Source organism: Serinus canaria, chromosome 5 (assembly GCF_022539315.1).
Source record: "Serinus canaria isolate serCan28SL12 chromosome 5, serCan2020, whole genome shotgun sequence".
Taxonomy (NCBI): Eukaryota; Metazoa; Chordata; class Aves; order Passeriformes; family Fringillidae; genus Serinus; species Serinus canaria.
The window spans coordinates 22,813,786-22,838,748 of NC_066319.1; the positions used below are offsets into that span (position 1 = coordinate 22,813,786).

The following is a 24,963-nucleotide window of genomic DNA, read 5'->3' on the forward strand; positions in this document are numbered from 1 at the left end:
CTCAATGTTAATATTGAATTTTTGAACTTGGTTTTCTGAACTATTTCTCACTAGTGTTCCACTTACTAAGTTTTTAATCATCCTTTATGTAATCAAGCCTTTAAAGGCAGACAGGTGTTAAATAAATTTGGTGCAATTCTGATTTAAAGAAACTGAATATAGTCCTTTTTTTCCCAGGTTTCACATGCCATATGGATAGTGTTGTCCCATTTGTCATCCCAAGGGGCTGAATCTCAATACCTTCAGGAGTAAATAAACCAAAATGTTTTCAAACATGCCAACATGCCTTCTATTATTTTTCTCAATCCAGCACTTCCAAGGCTTTTTTCCTGCATTCTTTCCTCTCCTCTGATGCATAACTCTTGCAACTACCCCCACTTGCTCTCATGTCTCTTACCTCTCTGGGTACCATTTGTGTGTTGAAAAGTGGCATCTGTGATCAGTCACTGCCTCTCACTTCCTCACAGGCCTGAATGTTGACTTCAGTTGCTCTTTACACACACACAGTCTACCTACTTTGAAGACTTTTAACAAGACCCATTAATTTTAGTCAAATTCGGCCAAAATTCATCCAACGTTCAGGACTTAAACTAAGTTAGGTTTAAGAAGAAAAAGAGCAGATAGAAAGGTAAAGCATGATGATAAAACTTTTGCTCTCAAGAAACTTGTCTAAAAAAAATCTGTAAAGATATTATTTTATCATCTCCCTACTGAAAAGTAAAACTTTAATGATAGTCTTTTCTGCTCCTGCAAAAACTGTAGCTCCCAGAGCTACTGAACTACCAACATGTCTTTGTAACACAAAGTGACAGTCTTGCAATAATATTTATTTTCCCATGTTATTCCAGTTCTTTGCTAATCCTACCTGTAATCAAAACCACAGCACAAAGATGAACAGTGCTTTTACTGTCCTAACAAGTGATGAGATTCCAGAGAATGCTTTCCTTTTTGACCTGATGGAGGCCTCAACTGAGTGTAACAATTTCTGCATTTGCAATAGCTCTGCCTCTTAAAAAACAAAAGCAGTGGTGCCTTTAGAGCCTTTGTTCCCTTTTTAGCAGCTCAGGTGAGCTGCACTGTAAAGACCTATATTTCTGTTTCACTCTGCTGAAAACTTCTCATCTCTTACCAGCAGCTTTATGTGGCAACTGTCACATCACTTTGAGAGAACATTAAAAAGTAAAGATTTTTCCCATCCTCAGTTGTTTAGATACCCAGCATGTCAGCTGGAAAGAGATCTGGAAACAGATGAAGAGGTTGCACAAATGGACTTCACAGAGCAGTCAGGAGACCATCAAACTGGGTAGAAATCAAGAAGCTTACTAGCAATTTATTTTTCCTTTTATCTTTATATATTCAAACTGCTTTTGAACAATGCCCCATTTCATCTAAACAGTCGATATGAAAGGGGTACCTGCTAAAAAGGAGCTCGATTCCCTGGCTGCCAGAAAATATCTTTAAATGCATTTGCAAAGGGGTTTTGCCACGTTACCCAAGTCTAGTCATTCAAGGAAACATAACTGATGTTTTAAAAGTAAGATCATATGTAAGGATAGTTGAAATAACTCAGAAACACATTAAAAAGACCATTCCAGCGATATTGATGAAAAACCAGTTTTAGATTTGATTTCAAACAATTGCACTGAAGCTTATTCTCTATTTCAGTCTATGTTAATTATTATATTTTGAAAATAGTTCCAAATAGTTGCTTTGAATATTAGGTTATCTCTTCTGGAATAGAAAATAGCTTATTTTTATAATAATCCTTCAACAGCTTCAGGGTCTTATCTCCTGCATTCATATGCTGACTGGACACACACTCCAGCCTGTAACAGGCATGTATAAGCATGTAAAATACAAGACAACATGCAGACAGTATTTCACATCTCATGATCTGTAAGTTTCCAACAGGTCATGACCATGGAGCTTAATATTTGCAGCTGCCTGTCCAGGCCCCTAATGGAGAAGCACTCTGAGTTTAGACAAGGCATTTACTGTCTTTTTGAGTTAGTGGTTTCTAACTCCCAATCTTGTATTGTTCTAATCTGAACACTTGGAGGACTCCTCTTTCAATGAATTAGTAGAAGTATCTCCATATGCAAGTCCAGATGGAATACAGCTCTCAAGGTATTTGCAGACAAAAGGACATTTTAGCTACCCATAAATAAATCAGGAGAGAATAAATTTTCCATGTTGTTTGAGATTCACAGCAGTGAGGCACACATCACCTTAACAATGCATCTGAAAGAAGCAAGGATGCATTCTACTTCATGTGGTCTAGCAACATGAAAGGAGAAAATCAAGAGTGTAAGCCTGCAATAATGGAAAAGGAAATTGTTCTGATCTTCAGTTATAGGGGAAAATGTAAGGAAAGCATTAAGTAAAAAATCAAGAAAATCACACAGAAATAGAGATGCTTTCTCCATAACTATTATAGTAAAAAACTATTCTTAATTTTCACATTATTAGAAACTTAAAACCACTAGTTTAGTTAAGGGTACTTGCAAAAAAAAAAAAATTACCTGTTTTGTTCAGGTTTGTGTTAAGGATTTATGTAATACCAGCTAAAGGAAAACATCTTTAAAGATTTCTCTACAAAACTTTAGCACAATCGCATTCATGAACATGCAGTGCCAAAAATTTGGTACTAAAGTAAGTTTTTTTTCTTTTAATATAAAATATTTATTGTTTCATTTGAAATGCTAAATTAAATCAAATGTTAAAATTAATGTGGGTCTTCAAAAATGGGTAGATCATTGCAATAAAAGGCAGCTTTTCAAATTTCTTTTCTGCTCACAAGACTGGAAATAAATCAGTGGGCTGAAGGCCTAAAGATTGAGAAACAAAAAATATAAAATGCAAGAAAGTATTTCTGACTTAAAAGTCTTAGTATAACTTTCAGTTATTTCAAACAGTGGAAAAACTTTATTCAGAGCCATTTGCCTAAAAGCAGCTTTTCAATATGACATTCTAAATCTAGACAAGAGATATAACTTGAGAATTAGCTGGCATTTTAGGGTTCTCTTTTAATTTATTACTCAAACACAAAAAGACCTTTTAAAACTTGGTGAAGTTATACTGAAACAAATGAAGCCCCCAGCTTTGTGCTACTAGAACTAAGAGTAGCTGCATGAAGAGGAAGAATGGCCACCAAAATGACTGATACATTCCCAAGCACCAGAGCCATAACCCACAGTGCTGGCAGAGCTCTGGGATGTCTCCCCACCTGGAAAGGGCAGTAGACATTTTCAAGACATAGGAAGGGTTTGGATGACTTGAATTCAACTCCACAGCTGCCAGCTCAGGTCACCCTTGTTTAAAGATTACTTAAAAATAGGTGATGTTACTCAACTAGGACGTTGTAATGACCAGTGTAATACATTAGAAAGTTATTCAAAACTTGAATGCAGGTTCTAACTCCCCAAAAATCTAACAATGCTTCAGTTTGGATTGAAATTTATGCAGCCAAACAAGTCAGATAACATTTCAAACTTTGATGTTTTTTTGAGACCTAACATACTCAGTTTACCTCATGCAATCACTTCATATTAAGAATATAAAATGATTTTTTTCGAGTAGAAAACACACTGTTTTTTTCTACCATGCATGCTGCAGTACAACTCTTCAGGTAACAATTCTTTGAAAAAAGCTTCTCAAAACAAATATCAAGTAAGCCAATTTGTAGCTTTTTTTCTTTTTAAACAATCCTTAGAAGGGTGACAGTTAAGCAAAAACTTTTTTTCAGTTTGTAATGGGCATTTTATTTATCAATCTGTAATTTTTCATCCATGATTTAATGTTCATGAGGAAAGTTTGCAATTAACCACTAACCTACAGGTACTAGTTTTGCTACTACATTGTGGGGGGGCAACACCAGTCTGTTAGGAAAAAGAGAAAGTCATGCTTCAAGTGTAGTATTTCATACAAACAGCATCTGTGATCAAATATGCAATCCATTATTCCTACCACTGAACAGAACAAAGCCAAGGATTCTTTTCCCCACCTCCATGCACTCTTTGGATTTCTAAGTCTTCTTCCCCTTATCAAGAAATGTAGGGAAAGAAGCCCCTGCTATTTGGAAAGTAATTATCTTCAGTTGCCTTCCTTCATTTCAATGCAGCTAAAGAATTCTCATGGAACATGTTTGCTAATTCTGCTTATGGTCCTGCCCATGCAAGGAGCTACTACCAAACACTCAATTGCATTTTATACAGACATCAAATCTTAACCTAAATTAGCAATGACATAAAGAGAACTCACTGCATACAAGCCCAATGTTTTTATTCTTGCACATCTTTTGATAGCATGATTATATACATCAACCTTTAAAGAAATACAGACATTCTTACTTCTGCTGTCAGAAAATTTACTGGACAATTGCTGTATTTAAATGAAAGTATTTCCCACTTATCTCCCATCCTGTTGAAAGATGCCACTGACATGCAAAACAACTTCCAAGAACACCATTCTTTTACCAAGAATAGATTTGATGTAATTCTTCATATAATTAGATGAGAACCAGTGATACATTTAGGCCACATAAATGGCTTAATTAGGATCAACTTGGCTTGATTGATTATAGCATGAAAGAACACACAGATGTATTTTATTACAACCTCCTTAAAATACAAATTAATTTAGTTTAGTATGGCAGATTTGGGACTGCACAAATGAACTTCATGACACAAGTTGTAAGACAATATTAAAAGTATCACTACAGAACAAACAAATTTAAAAAACCCCATACCCAATCCAAAAAAGCCAAAGGCAAATATTCTTCTGGTCAAAAATCCCCAAAAGAAATAAAGCTAGTTACAAGAAAATACTGCATCCCCTGTAATTCCAATGTCAGATCATGCCTTTTTTTTTTTTTTTTTTCCTTTTCTTTTCTGCTTCTGGAGCAGTTGCCATATAGGGGTCAACAGCAGCAGCAAGTTGTTGTTAAAAAGCAGACCTCATCTCTAATCAAAATAATCCAGCCACATCTTGGTCTAAAAGTAGAAATATTTCACATGTAGAAATACCTATAAAATGTGGCAGAACCAGCTTTTAAAACTTGCGTTATTTTAACTGAATTATGGTTTTTAATCTCTGACTGTAAATCAGGTTTTTATGTCCTTGAAACAGTGTAGATTTTTCTCAGAATCCTTTCATATTTATCAATATTCATTTTGAAGGCCAGATAACAGAAGTAGACAGTGTCCTGCAGCCTGTCTTTGCTCTGCACAGTGAAAATAACTTCCTGCTATTATTCCATAACCCTCCACTTAGACATGAACAAGGATCACACTTAGCTCTTTTAGGCTACTGCATTGCTCTGAAAACTCAGACCTACTTCTTTAGAATTCCAAGGTCCTTTTAAAAGTTACCACTTCCCAAATATATTTCTGTGTTTACACAGACAAATGTCTTTACACAGAGTGTCTTACAAGGCCCCTTGAAGACAAAAAATCTACACAGCATCAGGAGCTTGATTTCAAGATTAACACAAGTGAAAAAAGGGGAAATTCAGAGAGGTTGCTGTCCCACTCTGTTCTCTCAAATCATCATTCTCCAGCTCACCTCAGAGAAATGGAACTTTCTTGAATTAAAATGTAACTAATGAAAGTCACTATATAAACACAATGTTAAGAATTAGAACTAGAAATGAACCCATTCTTTCTGCAAATTTTTATAAATAAGAGTGAGATGTGGGAGCAAAACATAACTCATACAATTGTGTGCAAGTAAAGTGGTTTTTTTAGGCCAATACTAAATATTCAGCTGATTTTCATAAAAAACTACTGTCAAGGAATATCTAGTTCATGGAGTGAAACTTCTTAATTTATTGCAATTAATTCTGTACAACTTTTTATGGTTTGATTTTGCAATTTTTATTTAGTCCTTTTGATTACTGTTGCCAGATAGACTTTAATAAATTAAAAATTCGTTTTGTGTACCCACAGTATCCTCATTCTTGAATTATACATATAAACATATTAGTTAATTCATATTTTAAGATTGTAGTTCAATTAATACTTAAAAGCTGGCACTACCAACAAATGAAGAGCTCTGCCATTTTCTCTCCTCTGGGTATCCCTTCCTCAAAAGCATTAATTCATCAAACCATAGTTAGAGGCAGCAAAATCAATATTCAAGGATAACTGCAGGAAATCTTGTTTCAGGTTTCCTTTTTCAAGTTATCTTTGATCTTTCTGGTTTTTAGGCCTTATGGGAAGGAGCACATACTGTTATTTAAAGCAAGTAGATGGCTTCTTTACTTCCACATCCCCTCATTCTCCAGCTTGAAATGCAGGTATGACTTCTAACAGTACATTAATCTGTCCTTCCTACTAATCTGTTTTCTTTTTCACTTATGGTTTTTTGGTCTAGTTATTTTGTAGACCTCTTTCAATTTATTATTGGGGAATGCCACCATAACATCATGAATCAGCAAGTAAAAATTGGCAAGACGAGGCTTCGTTTTAGCATGCTGCAATGATAATGACATTATGACCTGGCTAACTAATTAATTTAAAGAAAATTAATCAAAAATTTCATGATAAATATGTCTTTGCAAGTTCTCTATGTCTTGGCTCTTATTAGTAGTAAATCATTCATGCTTCTTATAAAAATTCCTAGCTAAATTATTCATAAGCAGTTTGACCATAGATATCAAAGGAAAAACAAACTACAAGCAGGATGCAATTACAGGCAAGATATAATTTTAGACTAAGAAGAGCATATATCCAACCATCTCTTAAGATTTTTTTCTCTAGAATGACAGTATGAGTGAAACAAAGGACAAGGAAAACTTATGCAAAACAACTGTTGTTTTTACAGAAATCTGCAATAGAATTCTCAATCCTTTCATATGTTTAAGCCAGAAAAGCTGAACTCGAGTCCAGAACTACCATGTCAAACACAAAGAACAACTCCAGCAAGACATGACGTGGGCTGAGCTGACCCTTAATGCTTCACTGATGAGAACATGTCTAACTAATCTTCTGCTACCAGCCAAATATCAGCTTGATCATTAAAAGTCACTCTACTTCCCAAATTCCAAAAACAAGCTTAGCTTTTATACCTAGTTAGGAGAGGACTGGACAAAGAAAATTCCAGAACTATTTGTATTCTCAGCTTATATAAGCTTCTTAACTCTTGGAGAAGCTATTACAATGTATTTTGTTTCACTGAAGACAAAGTTCAAAAACTGCAAAATTTTGTGCTGCAAATAAAACTAAAAAATGTCAAGCAGGAGCAATTAATAGATGAACAAATTTAAACAATTTTGTCATGTAGCACATTTTACTATATTATTATATATTCAGCTCTGCAAATTACATGAAAGCATCTCTCTCAGAGGATCTATTTTTCTGACTTGTTGGCCTATTTCCATAATTTACATTGAACACTTGCTAAAATTATTCATTTGTATGAATATTTTTGAAACATAATTTTTAAAAAATTTAAAATCCCAACAACACATAAGAGAACTGTTTTATGAAAAATGAAAACTGATAAATTTCTATGCATTTTAATACATTTATTTTGAAAATATAGAAAATCCCAGGCTGATTTCAGAATTTGTAAAGAAAAAAAATTACACGTGTGGTTTTGCAAACCAACTACTCCTAACTAGAGTTAAGAATTTCAGAGTTATTTGTCCCTGAAAAAACAGGGAATAAATAAACAGATATATAGGTAAATAAAAATCTATCTAGATTTAGGGAGACCTAAAAAGCATACAGGAATCTTCAGCAAGAAGCACTGTCTTTAAAATTTAGAAGCAATTAAATATCCAGTGATGACTCCTACTGAAGCCAGGCTGAGGCTAGTGAAGAGATCCCTTGTCAGTATCATTCATCCTCACTGACCAAGCCATTGCACAAGATCAGAATTTAACACAGTTTATAGCATGTGTGGCTCACCAACACACTAACTACAGAAAGATTCTCTTTCACAGCCCTCGAGCTCTAGAATGGCAAAACTCAAATTAGTGGCATCCATTATTTAAAAAACCAATTGATTGCATCAGGGTATTTAATGTGCTCAGCCTTCAACCTATTCATCCCAATCTAGAAACTAATTGAAAAGTAAAAAAAAAAAAAAAAAGAAGAAAAAAGAAAATAAAATAACCCAAACAGTAGGTGCCTAAAACAAAGCATTATTTGTATTTTCATCATCAAGAGACTATATTGCAGGAAATCATCATCTATTTAAACAGATTTTCATTAAAGTATATGACCTTTTGAAGCCATGTGTGCATGAGTGAACTGTTCTCCAGCTTACAGAGCTCAGAAGTTGCTCACAAAACTGCCTGCATCTAAATTCTAGAGTCACGTAGAGGAGTCCACTAAGAGCTATGTTCAGACTGTAGTCTCACTTACTAACTTTGTCAAATACAAATAACACTTCATCTGGAGTTCTCAATATCTGTTGTCCATTTATAGTTGTTTTTATAAAACATCCATTTCAAAGAAACATTTTTTGCAAAAACAAAAAAAAATCTCATTCACAAAAACTAACTAGAATCCTCAAAGCTAATTTTGTAGCATCTTGAAGCTCTGAAGAACAGATGCTATTTCAATGTGCAAATGCTGTTTCAATGTGTAAACACACAAGTTTACATGCAACCTGTAAACTGGATTTTGCAAATCTGATTAAGGTAATTTCAGACCTGTAAAACTTTGAGAGTTAATTTAAGATTCCATATGCACTGGCTATGCAGTGTCCTAGTAAAAAGACTGAAGATGTTGATATGTTTTGACTACCAATCACATGGACAAAGATGTCATTTAAAACAAATGTTGTTTACTTGGACACAAACAAAGCTACCTGATCCTCGAAACATCAGCATCCATCTACTTACTCTAGGTAAATTGTTCAGCATGATATAAGAACAGACCAACTTGCAGCCATACAAATAAAAATTCATATTTAACATTGCCATGAATTTTGGATCTGTTCAGCTTGCATAAAGAGTTATTTCAACTATTTGTTTATTTTGTTGGGGTGTGACTATCGGATACCATTTCTTTTATATTTCTATTGCTTAATATTGGAAACATCCCTTATTTCCTAAGAAGTTTATTAAGAACAGCCTCTATTTAACACTGCCCTCCCATGAAAATTGGATTAATATCTAGCAGAGAACACAGTAGCACCCTGCTGAAAAATTGTAATTTAAGTCTCAAATACTAAACTTTTGTATTATAAACACCCTGCCAATGCAGAGCTATCTTATGAAGGAATTTTTTTAACACAGTGTGCAAACAAGATGTACAAGGTTCTTACACCAGAACTGCAGCCACAGTTACCATGCTCCACACAAGGTGGAAGAGACAAGGAATGAATTCCAGGGGAAGGAGGCTGCAGAGCAGCAGGAGGAGCGGTGTGGTGGCCGGCCTTACCTGACCAGTGGCCCGTGGTGGAGCCGGCCCTGTCGGTGCAGGTCTCGCTGACGGGCCGGAACACGGTCTCCCAGCCGCCCGTGGCGTAGCGCCAGTTCTGCGACTCCAGGATCAGCGTGCGCTGTGTGCCGTAGGCGATCATGAAGCAATACACCACGTGGTGAAGCTGGCAGCCATAGCCACAGCCTTTGTTGATGTTACACACAAGCTTCTTAGCTTTGCTGCAATCCTTCGGGTTCTGGAAAGATGGGTGAAAAAGTGGAGCTGAAGAGAAGCTACACCAAAGGCTTGCGTTTCTCTGGAAAACTGGGAAATGTCATAAATCACGGAAGCCACCCTGCTATAACACATCTCCGACTAAAATGGATGAGTAAGCTTCAGCTCCATGAAAATTTTATGTGAATTCACTGCGAACGTGAATAGTTATTGAACATACTTCACTATCCTAATATAAAACAGAATACATTCAAGATTTTAAATTACTTTCTCATTTGTAAATCTGTCAGAAAAAGCCAACATTTGGACTCCACGTTCACATTTCATGAACATGATTCTCGGTGTTAAAGTGCTTTTTCCTTTGGCATTTTTTCAAGTTTGTTAGTTCTCTTTCAATAAGCATGCATGTCACCCAATGAAAGAAAATTTCCACCTGTCTACGACGTAGAGAATAAAACAAATGGTACAGAATAAAACAAATGCTTATTAAGGGACTGCTTCCCAGGCTAGCTGACCACATAGCAAATACAGAATGTAAAACACATTCCCAAGCAGACTGATAAAGGACAGAATTTTAATCTACATACACTTTCCATAAAATAACATCTTTCACTTCCATAAACTAAGAAACCACACGATAGCAGGCAAATGCCTACATTGTTTGAATGCTACGTTTAAAAGTACAAACTAATAAATATTTTAGGCATGCGCAATTTTTAGGTATGTGGACACCACAACATCATAATCAACATAAGTTTTTCTTTACAAAAAAGATAGTACCTTTTTTGTATGTATTCATACTTGCATGGCTCTAGATATAGCTCTAAGTTCCAGAAAGGTCTTCTATAAAATCTCCAGGATTAAAGTTTCAGATAAGGTGCAACAATACTGATATTTGAGCTTCAATATAAATTCTGTTTCTTTCACATCTAAACTTTAAATAAAATTGTCTGTAAATTTATGAGAATCAAATCAAATCTTTAAAATGATCCCTATCTGGAGAACTGAGATCCCTCCTTCAAGTGATCTTACAGGTAATCTGAATATTCTGAGTCCTAAAATACTTTAAATTAAAATTTATTTGTGCATTCAGTTACGTAAATGAGGAGACAACAATTCAGATGGGGGAGGGGTGGAGGTAGGGAGTAATAAAAAATCCAAAACTCTAGAACATCTGCTATACCATCAACATTTTATTTTTTTCATTTTAAATATACCTGATTCAAAGCCTAACTAGGTATGAAAACAATAAATGAAATAAAATTTTGTTCCAAATTTTTATTCCTCAGACCAGTACTTCTGTCATCACAAATTTAATGGATAGTTTGAGACTAAATACAACAGGTATCTTTTGAGATTCTAACAAATGTATTTCCCACAGTCTCCCAGAAGAGAAAGAGGGCCTTTCTAGTATTCTGGACAAGTCCACACAGAAAGAACTCCATGAAAAAATACCTCCTCATGATTATCAGCAGTATTACATTTTTATTATTATTACTATTGTCATTATAATATTTTGTTTGGTTTCAGTTATTAAACTGTTTTTATCTCAACCCACAATGGGGTTTTTTTGAGGATGTTTTTTTTGCTTGTTTGGGTTTTTTTTTCCCATTGATTCTCCTCCCTGTCTACCAGAGAGGAAGAGGAGTGTCTGGGGGGTATTTGTTGCCAGCTTGGGTAAAGCCACATCACTCTTTTTGAAAGGGATAGTCTCTGTGAATGTTTAGAAAATGTCCTTAAATAAAGTTTTCTACACTTGTCATTACCTCCAAATGCTTGTGTCCTCTAAAATGAAAGCATTTAATCAATGGCATATTTGAAATATTGTCAAGGTATGCCCTTCTCACTTTGTTTCATGTAAATGCAAGCTTCACATAATAGCTTATGAACAATATTATGGAAATCAAGTAGTAATCACAAAATGAAACATAACTTGACAGTGTGACTGCTTATCAATGTTAATAAAATGCACTTACTTGGGTTTTATCATTGCTTGTAGACTTAACTAAAAACTATATATATTAGTTTGTGACTTAAGGAAGTTATTTAACTAATTTCTTTATAACTGTGGTGTTTTTTCAAATTGCTATATTCAAGTAGCAAAAAGACAAAGCAGTATTTGAGCTTCAATTGTCTCTTGAGAATTTTAAAAGAAAAAAAGAATAGAGATACTTGGATATATTGCAGTTTCAACTGGTGTTTCCAGGAAAAAGTGAAAATTTTACCCCCTGATAAGGAAGAAAAGTTACATTTCAAGCATCAGAATAGCTTGGGTGTTCATAACCAAAACTGCCAACCAAAGCAACCAGTACTGAGCTGATAAAGGATAACAATTTCAAAACCAACAAAGACTGACAAAAGAGTTTTCCTCCTGGCACAAAGTCACAAAAAAGGATTATAAATCCCTGATTTATAATCCTTTTTTGAGTGGGTAGTACATTCTGTTCTCAACCCTAATGACACTGCTGATCACACTGCTATCTCCAATTTAATGATCTATATAATCAAGAGAGGGATGAAAGGGACCTCCACAAATGTCAAGCCCTGTAATGTAACAGCCATAAAACTGCAGTACAAGGAAATACAAAAAAAAAAAAAAATTCAAGCAAAAATTAAACAAATCCACATAAAATCCCAAACAAACAAAAAAACTTATACCTGACCACTTACATAAAACCTAATTCAATATATAGAAGATTAGATCATCAAGCCATTCCAGAGTTTACACCTTTTATCTTCTATGAATAATTTCATGAACAATTCAACTGCAAATAGTATGCAAAAAGAGTAACTTCTATGAACAATGCAACTGAAAAAATTAACAAATTTTCAGAATATCAAAATGGTTAGAATTACCTATTTCTACAGAAGAGAATACCCTCTAAAACAAAAGCAGATTTTTGCACTGGCAAGATGGATTTTATGGTCTTCCATCACAAAGAACATGGGCATGTACTGTTGCTCTCACAAAATTCAGGGTTCCCACTGTCTTCCTCTTCCAGGGCTCTTGGTTGGCCCATTCACAGAAAGCAGGCTCAGGTGGGAATGAAGTCCCAAGTGCTGCCTCAATGCCTCACCATCCTCCAGTGCTTTCAAGTGTGCAGTGAGCCATCAAAACACATGACAAACTGGCAGAAGTAAACTCTGCTCCTTAACATACTTTTCACTGCATGAGAAACTGCTGTGCTGTTAATGAACTTACAGTTCAGAGAAATGTACTTAGTCCAATGAATCACAACAGATCAGAGTGGAGTGGGAAAGCACTCTGCTACCATTTACTGAGTAACCTCGTAAACACAGTATGATGCTCATTAACAAAGTTGTTCTTTTTTTATATTTTCAATAGATATTTTATTCTTTAGTCTGCTGGAGAGGACAGTCCCACCCAAAATCTTTGGAAAATCCCATTTTTTTAGAGAAATATGTCAAAAATTGGTGTTTCTCATCCTAGTTGTCACAAATGCAATTAATAATATCTTCTATTCCCCTTCTTTTGTGATGTCATTTGTAATCCTTCCTTTTCATACCAGCTCCCCTCAAGACTTTGGGGGTAGAAACATTCCACACAAAGAAACAAAAAATCCAACAAACCCCCCAGAAGTTTCTTCCAGCTGCTGGAAGAAAACATTCTTCTCTCCCAAATCAGAAATAGTAGGTATTTGATTTGAGAGCCAGAGACCTCAAACATTCCTTTAATATAAATTTCTTTAGTTTGCACCTACCCTCTGTGACACACAAGTTTCAGCTTAAGTGAAACCTCCCCGCATGCAGATGGACTTTAATACGCTGTGTTCCTCAATCCTAGAGAAACCTCACAGAGATATCAGCAATAACCATACTTCCTTAGGTGGTTATTACACTAAAACCATATCATATACTTTGCATTTGACTGATTACAGTGGTATGGGGTGCATTCCCTTGCATGCATGTGAAGTGCCCAAAGCCTTTTCTATTGTTGTCATTTTAGCACGAGGACTTTAATTAAAAATATGAATCAGTAATTTTAATGTGAAGGAGAGGATTTAATACACTTTAAGACAGAAAAATCTAAGTGACACATTAAACCATCAAAAATACTGCAAAGTCCAGAAAGCTCAGAAAAAAGTCTTGTGAGCAACTTTCTTTTCTTTACATACATACAAAGCCCCAGCTAAATAGTATGGAAGAATATGACTTGAATATGGCAAACTGTGACTAACATAATTGATGTGTTGTTGAGTACTTAGTAACCTTTCTCACCTGATTGTATTTTTAACCTTCAAAGCTGAACAAAAAGTTTGCCTTCTTTTTAAATGAGAGGCAAAAATATTCTGCTATTGCAAGACTGCATGCTGAATCACAAACTTCCTAAAATAAACAGAACAAAAATAGGCACAAAAGAGAAGGGACAGAAAACTGCTGCCTTCATAATCATTTATTCACTTGATTACAGCACTACAGGTGCTCTTATCTGATGTCTCTTGCACATTTTCTTCACCTGTTTGATAAAAAACATCTCGGAAAATAAGGCCTTTTCCTTATATAAAGTCCTAGCTTTTTAAATGTTGCTCCAACTATAGGAAACTAGTTGCATGTAGCCTCATTAAATTAAATGTATGGTAATGTCATCCAAATGAAATAGCAGTCATCACTATTCACAATCATTCAGCTAAATGACTTCCCAGGGAGATGTCCCAAAATAATGCAGCTGTCAATGTTCAACATGTACCAGAAAAAAGCCATGCAGTACTTTCATACTTAGCTAAAAAACAATTACAAATATGTCTCACATAGTTCTTTTTGGCATCAAATTGAGGGACAAAAGTTGTTGAATTTTTTTTTATTTTTAAATACAGTTTTATTATTAATAGAGGTAGATAAATGTGTGTAATTTCAAACCATTTGACTGCTTTACTTGGTGCATATTTGTTAAAGCAAATAACTCTGTGCTCTTTTTGATGACTTGCACTGATGAGCTGTACTACTAAATAGGACAACAAATGGATAGTGAAAGACAAGGAAAAGGTAGAGAAAGGCTACATTTATCAGCATGAAAAGCAGTTATGGTGTACTTCTGCCAAACTGTGATATCAAAATGAAAAAATAAGGAACAATTCTCAGAAAGGAGTTGGAGAAGTACAATAAAGTGATGACTCCTGCACAATTTAGAGAGATTTTTTTCCTCAGAAGGGTGTCTTTTTTTATTTAACAAGCAACAAATACATAGCTTGGTCACAGAAGAGAAGGTTCCAAAAGCTGAACTGTGAAATAACAAAAATCTGAGAAACAAATTCAGCTATTTACACAAGAGAAAAGATCAGGTATCAGGAGTGACCATACAAAACAGCTGCACACATACCATAAAAAATAAACCAAGTATGAATAAAATAGACTACATTAAATATCCTTTTGATCACTGCATAAAGAGCTGCATGCATTCAGTCATGAAAAAAAGCCCAAACACCTTCAGATCAAGTTTTATTTAGATTTTACACACACACACACACGCACACACATATATTAAAAAGTCCTTATCAACTCAAAAATATGAGCATCTAGAGAAGTCTCAAGCATCTGTTGAAACAATCTAGGACTAAACAGTACACTGTACAAGCACTTCAATTTTGCTTATGTTTTTAAAAATGGGCTGCTAGTTCAGAAGTTTGATACAAGGACTTTTAAATTTTGTTTTTAAAACTGTGCAAACATATTAATGTATTTTGATACTCTAAAGAATAAAATTTTAAAAATCAACCAGACAATTGTCTTTTACAATCAGGGAAGAATTCCAACAGGTAAGAACAGCCCAGTAAAAACCATGGATCCAAAAAAACCCCCACAAAGAAACAAACCAAAATAACCAACAACAAAAATAGAAACCTCAATGATTGCCTTGGAATACTACCATCCATATACATATAAAATAATGTTTGAAACAAATGCAATAATTTATTTTCTACATAATTTGTTCATATGCCAACATTCTTTTTTTAACTGCAGTGCAATTATTCTATTGCAAGGTTTTAGCTAAGTGCTACACATATAAGAAGAAAAAATGTTTACCTTGATTCAAAAGCTCTATCCTCTTACCTGCAAATAAGTTATTCTTCTCTGTACCAAATCTGTTAGATCTTTGGCCTCTTTTTCTCGCCAATCTCCAGCTCCATCTGTTTGACTGAGGTAGTACAAGTCGGTCATTATTGACCTATAAACAATAATGGAAAACAATCTTAACATTGCTAATTTGGTGCGTTTAATGAAACCAAAGACAAATTAAAGAGATATTTGAATTGCAGCTTCAAAAATCAGTTTCTTCATGACACCTCCTACTGCTCAATTCAAACAGCAGCCAAGACAGACTGACTGCATCCTTCATCTAACAAATGTTCCACACCCATTAGCAACTAAAAATTTAAAATTCTGAACAGACTCATGACCATGCAAGTCCATACTACAAAACATGAATTTTGAGGAACTATCAAAAACTAAATTGAGATTATCTAGTACATTAGAGATTCTCTTCTTAGGGTTATTACATTTCTTTGGCCAAATAAGAGACTAAAGAACTCATTATCACGAAAATAAAAACGACATTTGTTAAAATTTGCAGATAAGTCAAAATTACTGATTTTGTCCAAACAGTACCACCCTGGAAAAGATTTTTTTTAAATCTCTTTTGGGAAGAAATAGAAAACTAGAGACAAACTATTCAAAGTCTAGAAATGTTAATGGTTATTCTAAAAGTAAAAGATGGCCCAACTCAGAACCAGTAATTTCAGAGTTGGTTTCATAGATCGAAAATATTTAATATTGCTAAACATTTCTCCATAACAGTGCTAAAGTTATAAGTTTGAACCACTTTTCTTAATACTTTCATCTGAACTTCAGATGCTGCTTTTATTGCCTGAAATTCTTGATAAACCAAAAGTTTGAGCACTAGAAAGAGAAGCAACAGAACAAAGGCAGAGAAATTTGGGAGGTGACCAAAAAACAGTGTGAAGGTAAGAAAAATACATTTCCTAAAAACATTTGAAGTGGTCTTGTTAAGCTGTTGGCAGCACTTGTTAGCACTGGAAGCACAAATCCAATTAGCCAAGGCCACCCCTTGTCCATAATTGAGAGGAGCAGGCTGCATATCCCTACAAGGAAACTACTTCAATGACACAATATTGAAGCAGTAAACATTGAGATAAAGATAGGGCTGCCCTAATTTGATTTATCAGCAGAGTTATCAGAGACAAACTTTTCTTGCTAATTTAATAACTGGATTTATGGACCTTTAATTTTATTCTCATACACTCATTCTGGTCTTTATCCCCATGCTATTACACAGGGTAACAGAGACACTGACTATAGCATCTACAATTATTGTAGCAAATATTTTACCCAAATTATTCAGCAGCAATAATCCTCACCTTCTGTCAATCAACTGGAAGACCCTTATCTACATTCTAATCTGAAACTATATAAAGTCGATTTTCTTTTACAAGGTAATTGAGCTTGAAACACCCTATTGTGGCTTTGGATAAAACTTCATTTAAAGCATCACTGGGTAACTAGTTTTAAATCAGTAACTATTAAAGACACATAATACTGTAACATGCACACACAGTTTAAAGAGAATTAGAACAGAACTAATGATAGACTAGTTCTAATACAATGCATTATTTACAGATAACTGAACAGATGAAGGGTTTGCTCCTCTTAAGACAGTTTCCCTACTTACAGAAAACACACAGGCTAGTAGGCATTCTAGAAAAGGAAAACAATGCATTTTCTTGGGAGTTTAAATATGTTTTCCCTCCCAGTCAGGATGTAACCATGTTGGGTGTTAAAAGATAAAATACAAAGTTGAGGTTTAAACATTAATTTTATTATTTTTTTAATCCTCTTTCATTAAAAGCAGCTGTGCAACCATATAGCCATATTTTCAACCATTTTCAAATGCTCTGTCATTAGCCTTAAACAAATCTTTTCAGTACCTGTGATGCAAGTTATCAGTGTACTCTCCCTATATTTTATAGAAATTTATTTCCATTAAATATTGAAAAATAACTGAAAATACAAATTTTACCAATTAAAAACATCAATTAAAAAATCTGTCAGTTCTTAAGTGATTTTTCCTATTTCTACAGGAAAAAAGTGTTGCCCAAATTTAATTTTTAACATTACCAGCTATGGTGAACATGACAAAGAAAAGGCAGTGGCTTAGTTTTAATAATCAGCCTTATGGATTAATTATAATTACTTTGATAATTTTTGAGGTAGGAGAAATGGATGAGAGTGTCCTTACACAGCCTCACTGACTCACCACATTAAGTAAAGGCAGCTTTGCTCAGTAGAAACCATAAAAAGTATCAAATGATTTGCAGGAAATGTTACAAATTCATGAAAGAGATTTCAGACAGTATCCATAATCTTCTTTAAAAAAAGTTATAAAACCCTGAAGTAAACCAGGAAGTGAAAAATTCACAGGTGTTATCACACAGAAATGATTAGAAGGTAGTGCTATTTTAAGACACAGCCACAGAGCCCTTTTTTCTTTGATTGTTACTGCTCAGAAATGTGCATTTTCTAGCTACATCTGCTAGAGCTTTTTTAGTGTGACAGATCACTGAGATAACTTATTAATGCAGATTTAGAAGAGACACAAATACCAAAGAGCCGGGTCATGCTCCGTGCTGAGAGTTAAAAGCACAGTGAGAGGTGATCCATGGCCCAAGATAGCTCAGTGTGGACAAAGGATGAGCCTGCACAGGGTTATTAGAGGCTACTGCAGGTGCTGAAATGTCAGGAAACTTCACACAGTGGCACTGCAGATATTTACTGCATCAAACTTGCTCTTTCACTGGGCTACTAACCAACAACATCAACTTGTTGCTGTTGTTGCTTCATATCATAAAATAAATCTTGGAGCTGCACTTAAAAGCCTTTTTTTTCCTGGAAAGCAGAATGGAGGAAAAAATCCGGCTGTGTTTCATCTGTATTTGATTGCCAAAACAAAGGGGGAAAGGTGGGTGATTTTAACAATCAGTCTAGACATTTGTCATATGAAAAAATGACATCAGTCATATGAAAAAATTTAAACCTCCTAAAATTTTACATCAACAAATAAAAACTCAAAGGAAAATAAGTAAGTCAAAGGAAATAATGTGAAAATTTGTGCAAACACTGTGCATCAAATGTGGGCCAGTTACCACAAAATCCCTGATGACAGCTACTACCCAGGAGAAGGAATGAAACTAACTCAGTAACAGCCACCTTGCAAACAACTTTTGTCAACACAGGAAACAACCATGACAACTAGAGGATTAATTTGCTCTGTTTTAATAACTCAATATCAAACAGCCCTCTTCCCTATAGCAGCTATGAGAATACAATTATGTAATTCTCAAGGAAAATCTTGTGTTGGGCAACACTGTTTCTCAAACAGAATCAGTACTGAAATACTTGACAAAAACTTTGGCGGGGGCAGCACTGCCCTGGAGAAAATCCACACAGCTCCTAGGGCATAACCAACAGTGACTAAGGCATCCAACAAGAAGCACTATCATATGAGTAGTAAACAATTTGCTCTACATCACCAAAATTAACAAAGAACTCTAATACTGCTTTCCAGAGCCACAGAAACTAAAGTTTATCATCTCTTAGAAAGCAAGTCATAATCTATGACACAGAAGGCTTTCCTGACAAACCAAACAATAAAAGTCTGAGCCTCTTTCCTTACATAGCTACCTCATCATTTGATACCCACCTCTTTGTTTTGCCACATAAGGAGAGCATGAAAAACTCCTCTAAGTACTTATAATTAACACTAATCTTTCTAATCCAAACAGTAGATTATAATATTTGTTAAAATTTCTGAGATATCCTTATGTATATTTATGTGTGTGTATATCTATAAAAGTAAGAAATACCAGCTGCACTTGCAGTGTTCCATTTCTCTAAAATATAACTTTTTAAGACAGCACTGTAAACAAAATAGTATTTGGCAACAGGTTTAATTCCTTTAAAAAAACTCAAGAAGTGCAGATATACTTAAAAGACCAAACCAAACCAACAAACATACAGGCAATAAGTAAAAAACAAAACAACAAAAACCCAAACAAACAAAAACCCAAAACAAACAAACAACCCCCCCCCCCAAAACAAAACCAAAGCAAAATCATGTGCTTCTCATAGTGAGTGACAAACATCTGATTTGCTCATTCCAAACTTATGCTCTGTTTCTTTCAGAGAAGCGAGCAGATGGACAGTGTGGAGGGAAGAAGAGACTGCTCCTTCCCTGGGGAGGTACTGTGAATTGTAAGGGCAAAGAAGACCCCAGAGGCAGTAGTGCATCACATGCCAAAGGATGGGCACACAAACCAGGAATTTGCCTGCAATTCACACAACAAGGCTGAAAGATTAAAGGGAAAGAAGGAGACAGCTCAGCCTCAAAGGTGCAGGAAAAAACTTCCTCAGGACTAGAGACTACCAAGTTGTGCATTCTGCAACACAAAATAATTCTACTGCCTGAAGGCAACATTACAAATACACCAGGAACACAGGCTGAATACTGTATAAACATTTTTTTACCTTTTTTTCTCTAATGCAATTCCTTTGAATTTCTCCACTGTAAACAGATTGTCTAGATTCAATTTAATAAAAACTAGTTTATGACTGTTTGATTTTAGTTTAAATTACTTAAGTCTTCTTTAAGGACCTCACCAGACAGGAAGGTCTACACAGATCTATTACAAAGACTAAATAGACTTCAGGTTACTCAATATTTAATAACCACCTGGACAGAATACTTGTACTCAACACAAAAATTCTCAGAGAAAAAAAAAAAGAGCAGTTGTGATTGCTTGCGTCATATTCAAACTTCTTTCAGTACCACAGTGAGATTTATCCCATAACTTCCAGAGGTCCACAAGGCAGTTTTATAACTCCATGCAAAGGAGTTTATGCACCTCTTGAACGGGTTTCACCTCATCCTGAAGTACAGTGACATGTGAACATAAGGGAGTCAGAAATGCAGAAACCAGAAACCAGAAAATTAAGACTTAATGAATTAATAATCATTGGTGTACAACGGAAAGGACTAAGGAAAAGGACTCATCCTGGGAGGCAGCAACATGAGAACCTTCTGGCACCAATCACACACAACATTATTCAAGGTTTCACTGTGGTGACTGCCTCATCCTGACTTTATAAACAGAGCAATAACATGCCCAAAAGTGATTCTGTTACCATGACAAATGTCAGAAAGTCTGGTATTAGACTACTTGCTCCAGTTTTTAGCAGAGATAGTTTAAAAGGTACATAAGAATCCATGACCTAAAGTTCAAGAAGCCCAGATGGAAATAACTTCCGTGGAAAATAAATATTTCTGAGAGGAGATAACTATTGAAACTGCCCAGAGAAGTGACACTTCTCTGCCAATTCACTGTTCAAGTGAAGACTTCAGGTCTTTTGGAAAATTCCGCTTCAGCCAAGCACTACTTTTATTTCAGTCAAATATATAAAACTGCACTTGGCAGAGAACTAATTGGATGAAATTTAATCATGTCTTCTATATAAATAATACCTCTCAATAATTGAATAGTCCCTTCTCACTTTCAACTCAATCAATCTGTGACAAAATGGATTTTGGAATTGTGGAATATTAAATTACAAAATTTAATGGACTATACTATTTGCCCATATTAATAATCAAATTCATATTGTCTTTATGTTTTAAATAGTGTTTGAATTATTTCTAAGTAATTGAAAATTCTTATGATTTTTTCCCTGTACTATATTATTATTTTCAAAGGCTCTTGCTTTATTACAGATGTTCATATTTAGAGATCACAGCTTTTTTCAGGGGCATTCATTTAAGGTAGTGTATTTATTTAGGTAATTCAGCTATTTTTGTGTAACTGTTTACTGATGAGACACAAACTGTCATTGCAATCCTGTTGGGAACAGAGTTATAATATGCTTAAAGACAGATGTCACTGAATTTTTAACAGTTCCTGGATTAATTTTGTTCAGTATAAACAAAACTCATGCAGAATATTTTAATATAATACAAAAGGTACTCCAGCAATAAGGAGGCCTGATGATTGACAACAATGAAAAATATAATTGCCACACATCTTTGAACAATATAATGACAGTTAAATTAAAGGGCAGAACCAACTAATGGAAGTACCTTTCCTGATGACCCAAATCAGACAGAAATTCATCAATGCGTGTTTGCAGTTCACTTCCTTCTAGATTTTTTAACTTCTTCAGTTCACTCTGGAGGAAAAACCAAAGTTCCTTAGCCCCATTTTCAATCCTCCTTCTCAGTATTTCATGGTCTTTTCCAAGGCCTTCTACTGCAAAAAAAAAACCAAAAAACCAAGCATCAGTAAAAAAACCAATTACTTGTTAAGAAGCCAATACACCTGTGATATGAAATACTAAAACATCAAAATTTGTTTTAGAATTAAAAGAAAAATTATCTACCAACCATCTCCTGTCCGCTTCTTATAGTTTTCTATCTGTTCTTTGGCCTTTAGAAGTTGCTCCTCTAAAGCATGTACCTTTCCTGCAGCTGGTCCCTGATCAATGGGACCATCTGGTATCCTAGGATACAGAAAAGAAAGAAATTGCATGATTTATAAATATAATTATTTGATAAATTATCAGCATTAACAATTCAGCTCTTCACTCATTATTTCATACTGTTTTACTGCTAAACCTTCATCAGATTTCTTTAAAACCAGAAGAAATTAAACATATTAACATAAGAAGATTTTAAAAGCACAATCCCATAGAAGAAAACAGTGCACAACACAGCTGCAAGGTCCTGTAACAACTGTGCTGTTTACAAGACTTTCACTCACCAACAAGAACAATCCAAGGCTCTGCTTGTGAAAATAATATCTGAGGCAGCTTAACTGTTAACCTGACTGGCACACAAACAAAGCCATTCTGCTCTTGAACCCTGGCCATATCTTCTAGGAGAACCAGAGCACCAACACTTGATCTCCAGTTAAATCTTCCTACACAACCACACAGGATGATTTCAATGCATTGTCTGGACTCAGAAAAAGATCCAACTGTCTTAAATGTACCACTATCATGATTTTTTATGAAAACTCTAGCATTCTAAAGTGTAGATCACCTAAAAAACCAGCAATTGTAACATCCATCTGTTAAATTTCTGATATGTGAGCACGGGAGAAGTATGGAAACACATACCCTGAAATCTATGAGCCATAAATCAGCCCTGAAGGCATTACTGAGGTTTGTTCATCATCTCAACTTGAATCCACATATTAATAAAGCAAAATTATTAACATTTAGAAATTAGATGCTAACTTCTTCTTGCCTCACAAATTTAATGCAGGGAAAATAAGAACCTTTTTAATTTCAAGAAAAATTGCCCTTCTGGTTAAAAATTATTCTACATTTTATAAGCTTTTCTAAGAGCTGACCCCAGAAAGAGAAAGAGCAAGCAGCCGTGCAATGGGAAGTCTTTAGAACTGCAAAGAATACAGAATTCTTGCAGAACATGAAGATGATTCTTCCTTCATAGAGGAATATGAGCATAAAAAGAAACAGATATTCTCTCCACACACAAACACAGAGTTTCACAGCACCATACACAGGAAGAGTCCTTGACAGACAAAAGATGTCTCTGGCATAGAGAAAACAGTGGTTTGAGGGAGCACCTTCCCTGTAAAAAAGAAATGAAAGCATTCTAAATATCCTACTGAGATGTTATTTCTTTAATGTCTCCAAGGTCTGGATAACTAAATTCCAATAAAATTTCAGGGACTGATGAAAAGTTAATTTTCCCTGGAACAAATGAAGAAAGCAAATACCTAATGTGAGCATAAGAAAGGTGCATCACACAAAGCACAGCATTCAAGCATCTTTTTTCAGAAGGGGGTAGGAGAGGTGGAGGAAGAAGCAGCTACACAGCCTGACAGAAATTTAGTATAAATTCTCCATTCTTAAAGCTTCCTACTAAAGCTATCCTATCCCTATCCTACTAGGGATAATTAAATTACTGAAAAATTATTTGTGTTCTAAAACTACTACAGTAAACAAAAAGAAATTCTCATTAACTGTTTGTACATCTGCTTTTTCATGCATTGATGGAACAAGCATGTCAGAACTGTGTAAAATATCCTAATCTTAAGCATGTTCATTTCCTAAATATAAACTATTTCAACAATCAATTTGTAAATTTATTTCTACAGCAAATGTATGGTGTTATATCCTACTGAGATAGAGTATTGGATTGCAAGTACAAGACAATACAAACAAGCCTTTAAAAAGTATATTGGAAAACATTTGCATTCTTACACTAATTTAAAACTACCAGATGGAAATGTGTTTGTGATCTGCCAACTTGGTACCACAATTTGAGTTGTGAAAGAACAACTAGCCACAAAATTGCCAGAAAGAAGTGGAACAGTTTATCCTGTACAAGTCACATACCCTAAAGGTAGAGTCTGTGTAGAACAATAGAAAGGATAGAAAATCATTACCATAAGAAGTCTTGAGACAGGGCAGACATCCTCTTAGCATAAGGAAAGTCTGTAAAGTAGCAATTAGAGAATCCCACAGAAGGATGGTTGTGGATGATATGAAATAAGCACAGTAATGTTGAGCATTTGATATAATTAAGGTCTTAAAAAGAAAAGTACCATATTGCCATTTAACATTCATTTTGCTTTGGCACACTGCAATAAAAAAAATTTATTATACTTAGACTGTTAGACAAAAGAGCTGGGATGGGGAGATATTCTCTAAGCTAGTTGCTTAGACTTCCAAAAATCATATCTTTTTAGGATGAAACTAAGATAGCTTACTCTTTTTTTCAGTTGTGTCTCTACATCTGTTACCTCATCAGACTTGGAATTGCTGTCTTCCTCACTTTCATCCAGTTTCAAAATTAAGGAAAAGATTCTTCTCTGCAGCCAGCACAGCTTGGCAGTTATTACCCTCTACAAGTATTTCAGCTGAGCTGGATATAACATTTGAGGGAAAAGTGTTTGAATTAAAATCCTTGTCTAGTCTGATGGCATCCTGTATGCAGGTAACTTCTAGTGCAGAATATCCTGGCAATTATGCATACTCATGAATAAGAATGCCTGTTGAAAAACAGGAATCCTTACAGGAAAAACAAATTCTTACCGAAGTCCTGACAACTATTTTACTACTAAAAAAACCACATCAGTAAGCATCTAGCACAAAGTATCCTTCACTTATTACGATGGTAAAACTGTAATTAAGTTTTGAACACAAAATAAACATCAATATAAGCCACTTAAATGGTCACTCAAGCTAATAAATGAAGCTTATTTCAATTCTCAACAGTTACAAGGTGTGATGTTTGCGTGCTGCT

General features: G+C 34.8%; 1 protein-coding gene across 6 annotated transcripts in view; it reads right to left on the reverse strand.

The window, feature by feature from the left end:
- FUT8 (fucosyltransferase 8) overlaps positions 1-24,963 on the reverse strand; it is a 96,488-nt gene that overhangs the window by 14,147 nt on the left and 57,378 nt on the right. For all 6 annotated transcript variants that reach the window (XM_050975392.1, XM_050975391.1, XM_050975396.1 and 3 more), the window contains 4 exons: positions 22,072-22,187; positions 21,769-21,937; positions 15,678-15,792; positions 9,393-9,630 (listed from right to left, as the gene is read on the reverse strand). In XM_050975392.1, coding sequence (XP_050831349.1) covers positions 9,393-9,630; positions 15,678-15,792; positions 21,769-21,937; positions 22,072-22,187 — 638 coding nt within the window. The remainder of the gene's footprint in view (positions 1-9,392; positions 9,631-15,677; positions 15,793-21,768; positions 21,938-22,071; positions 22,188-24,963) is intronic.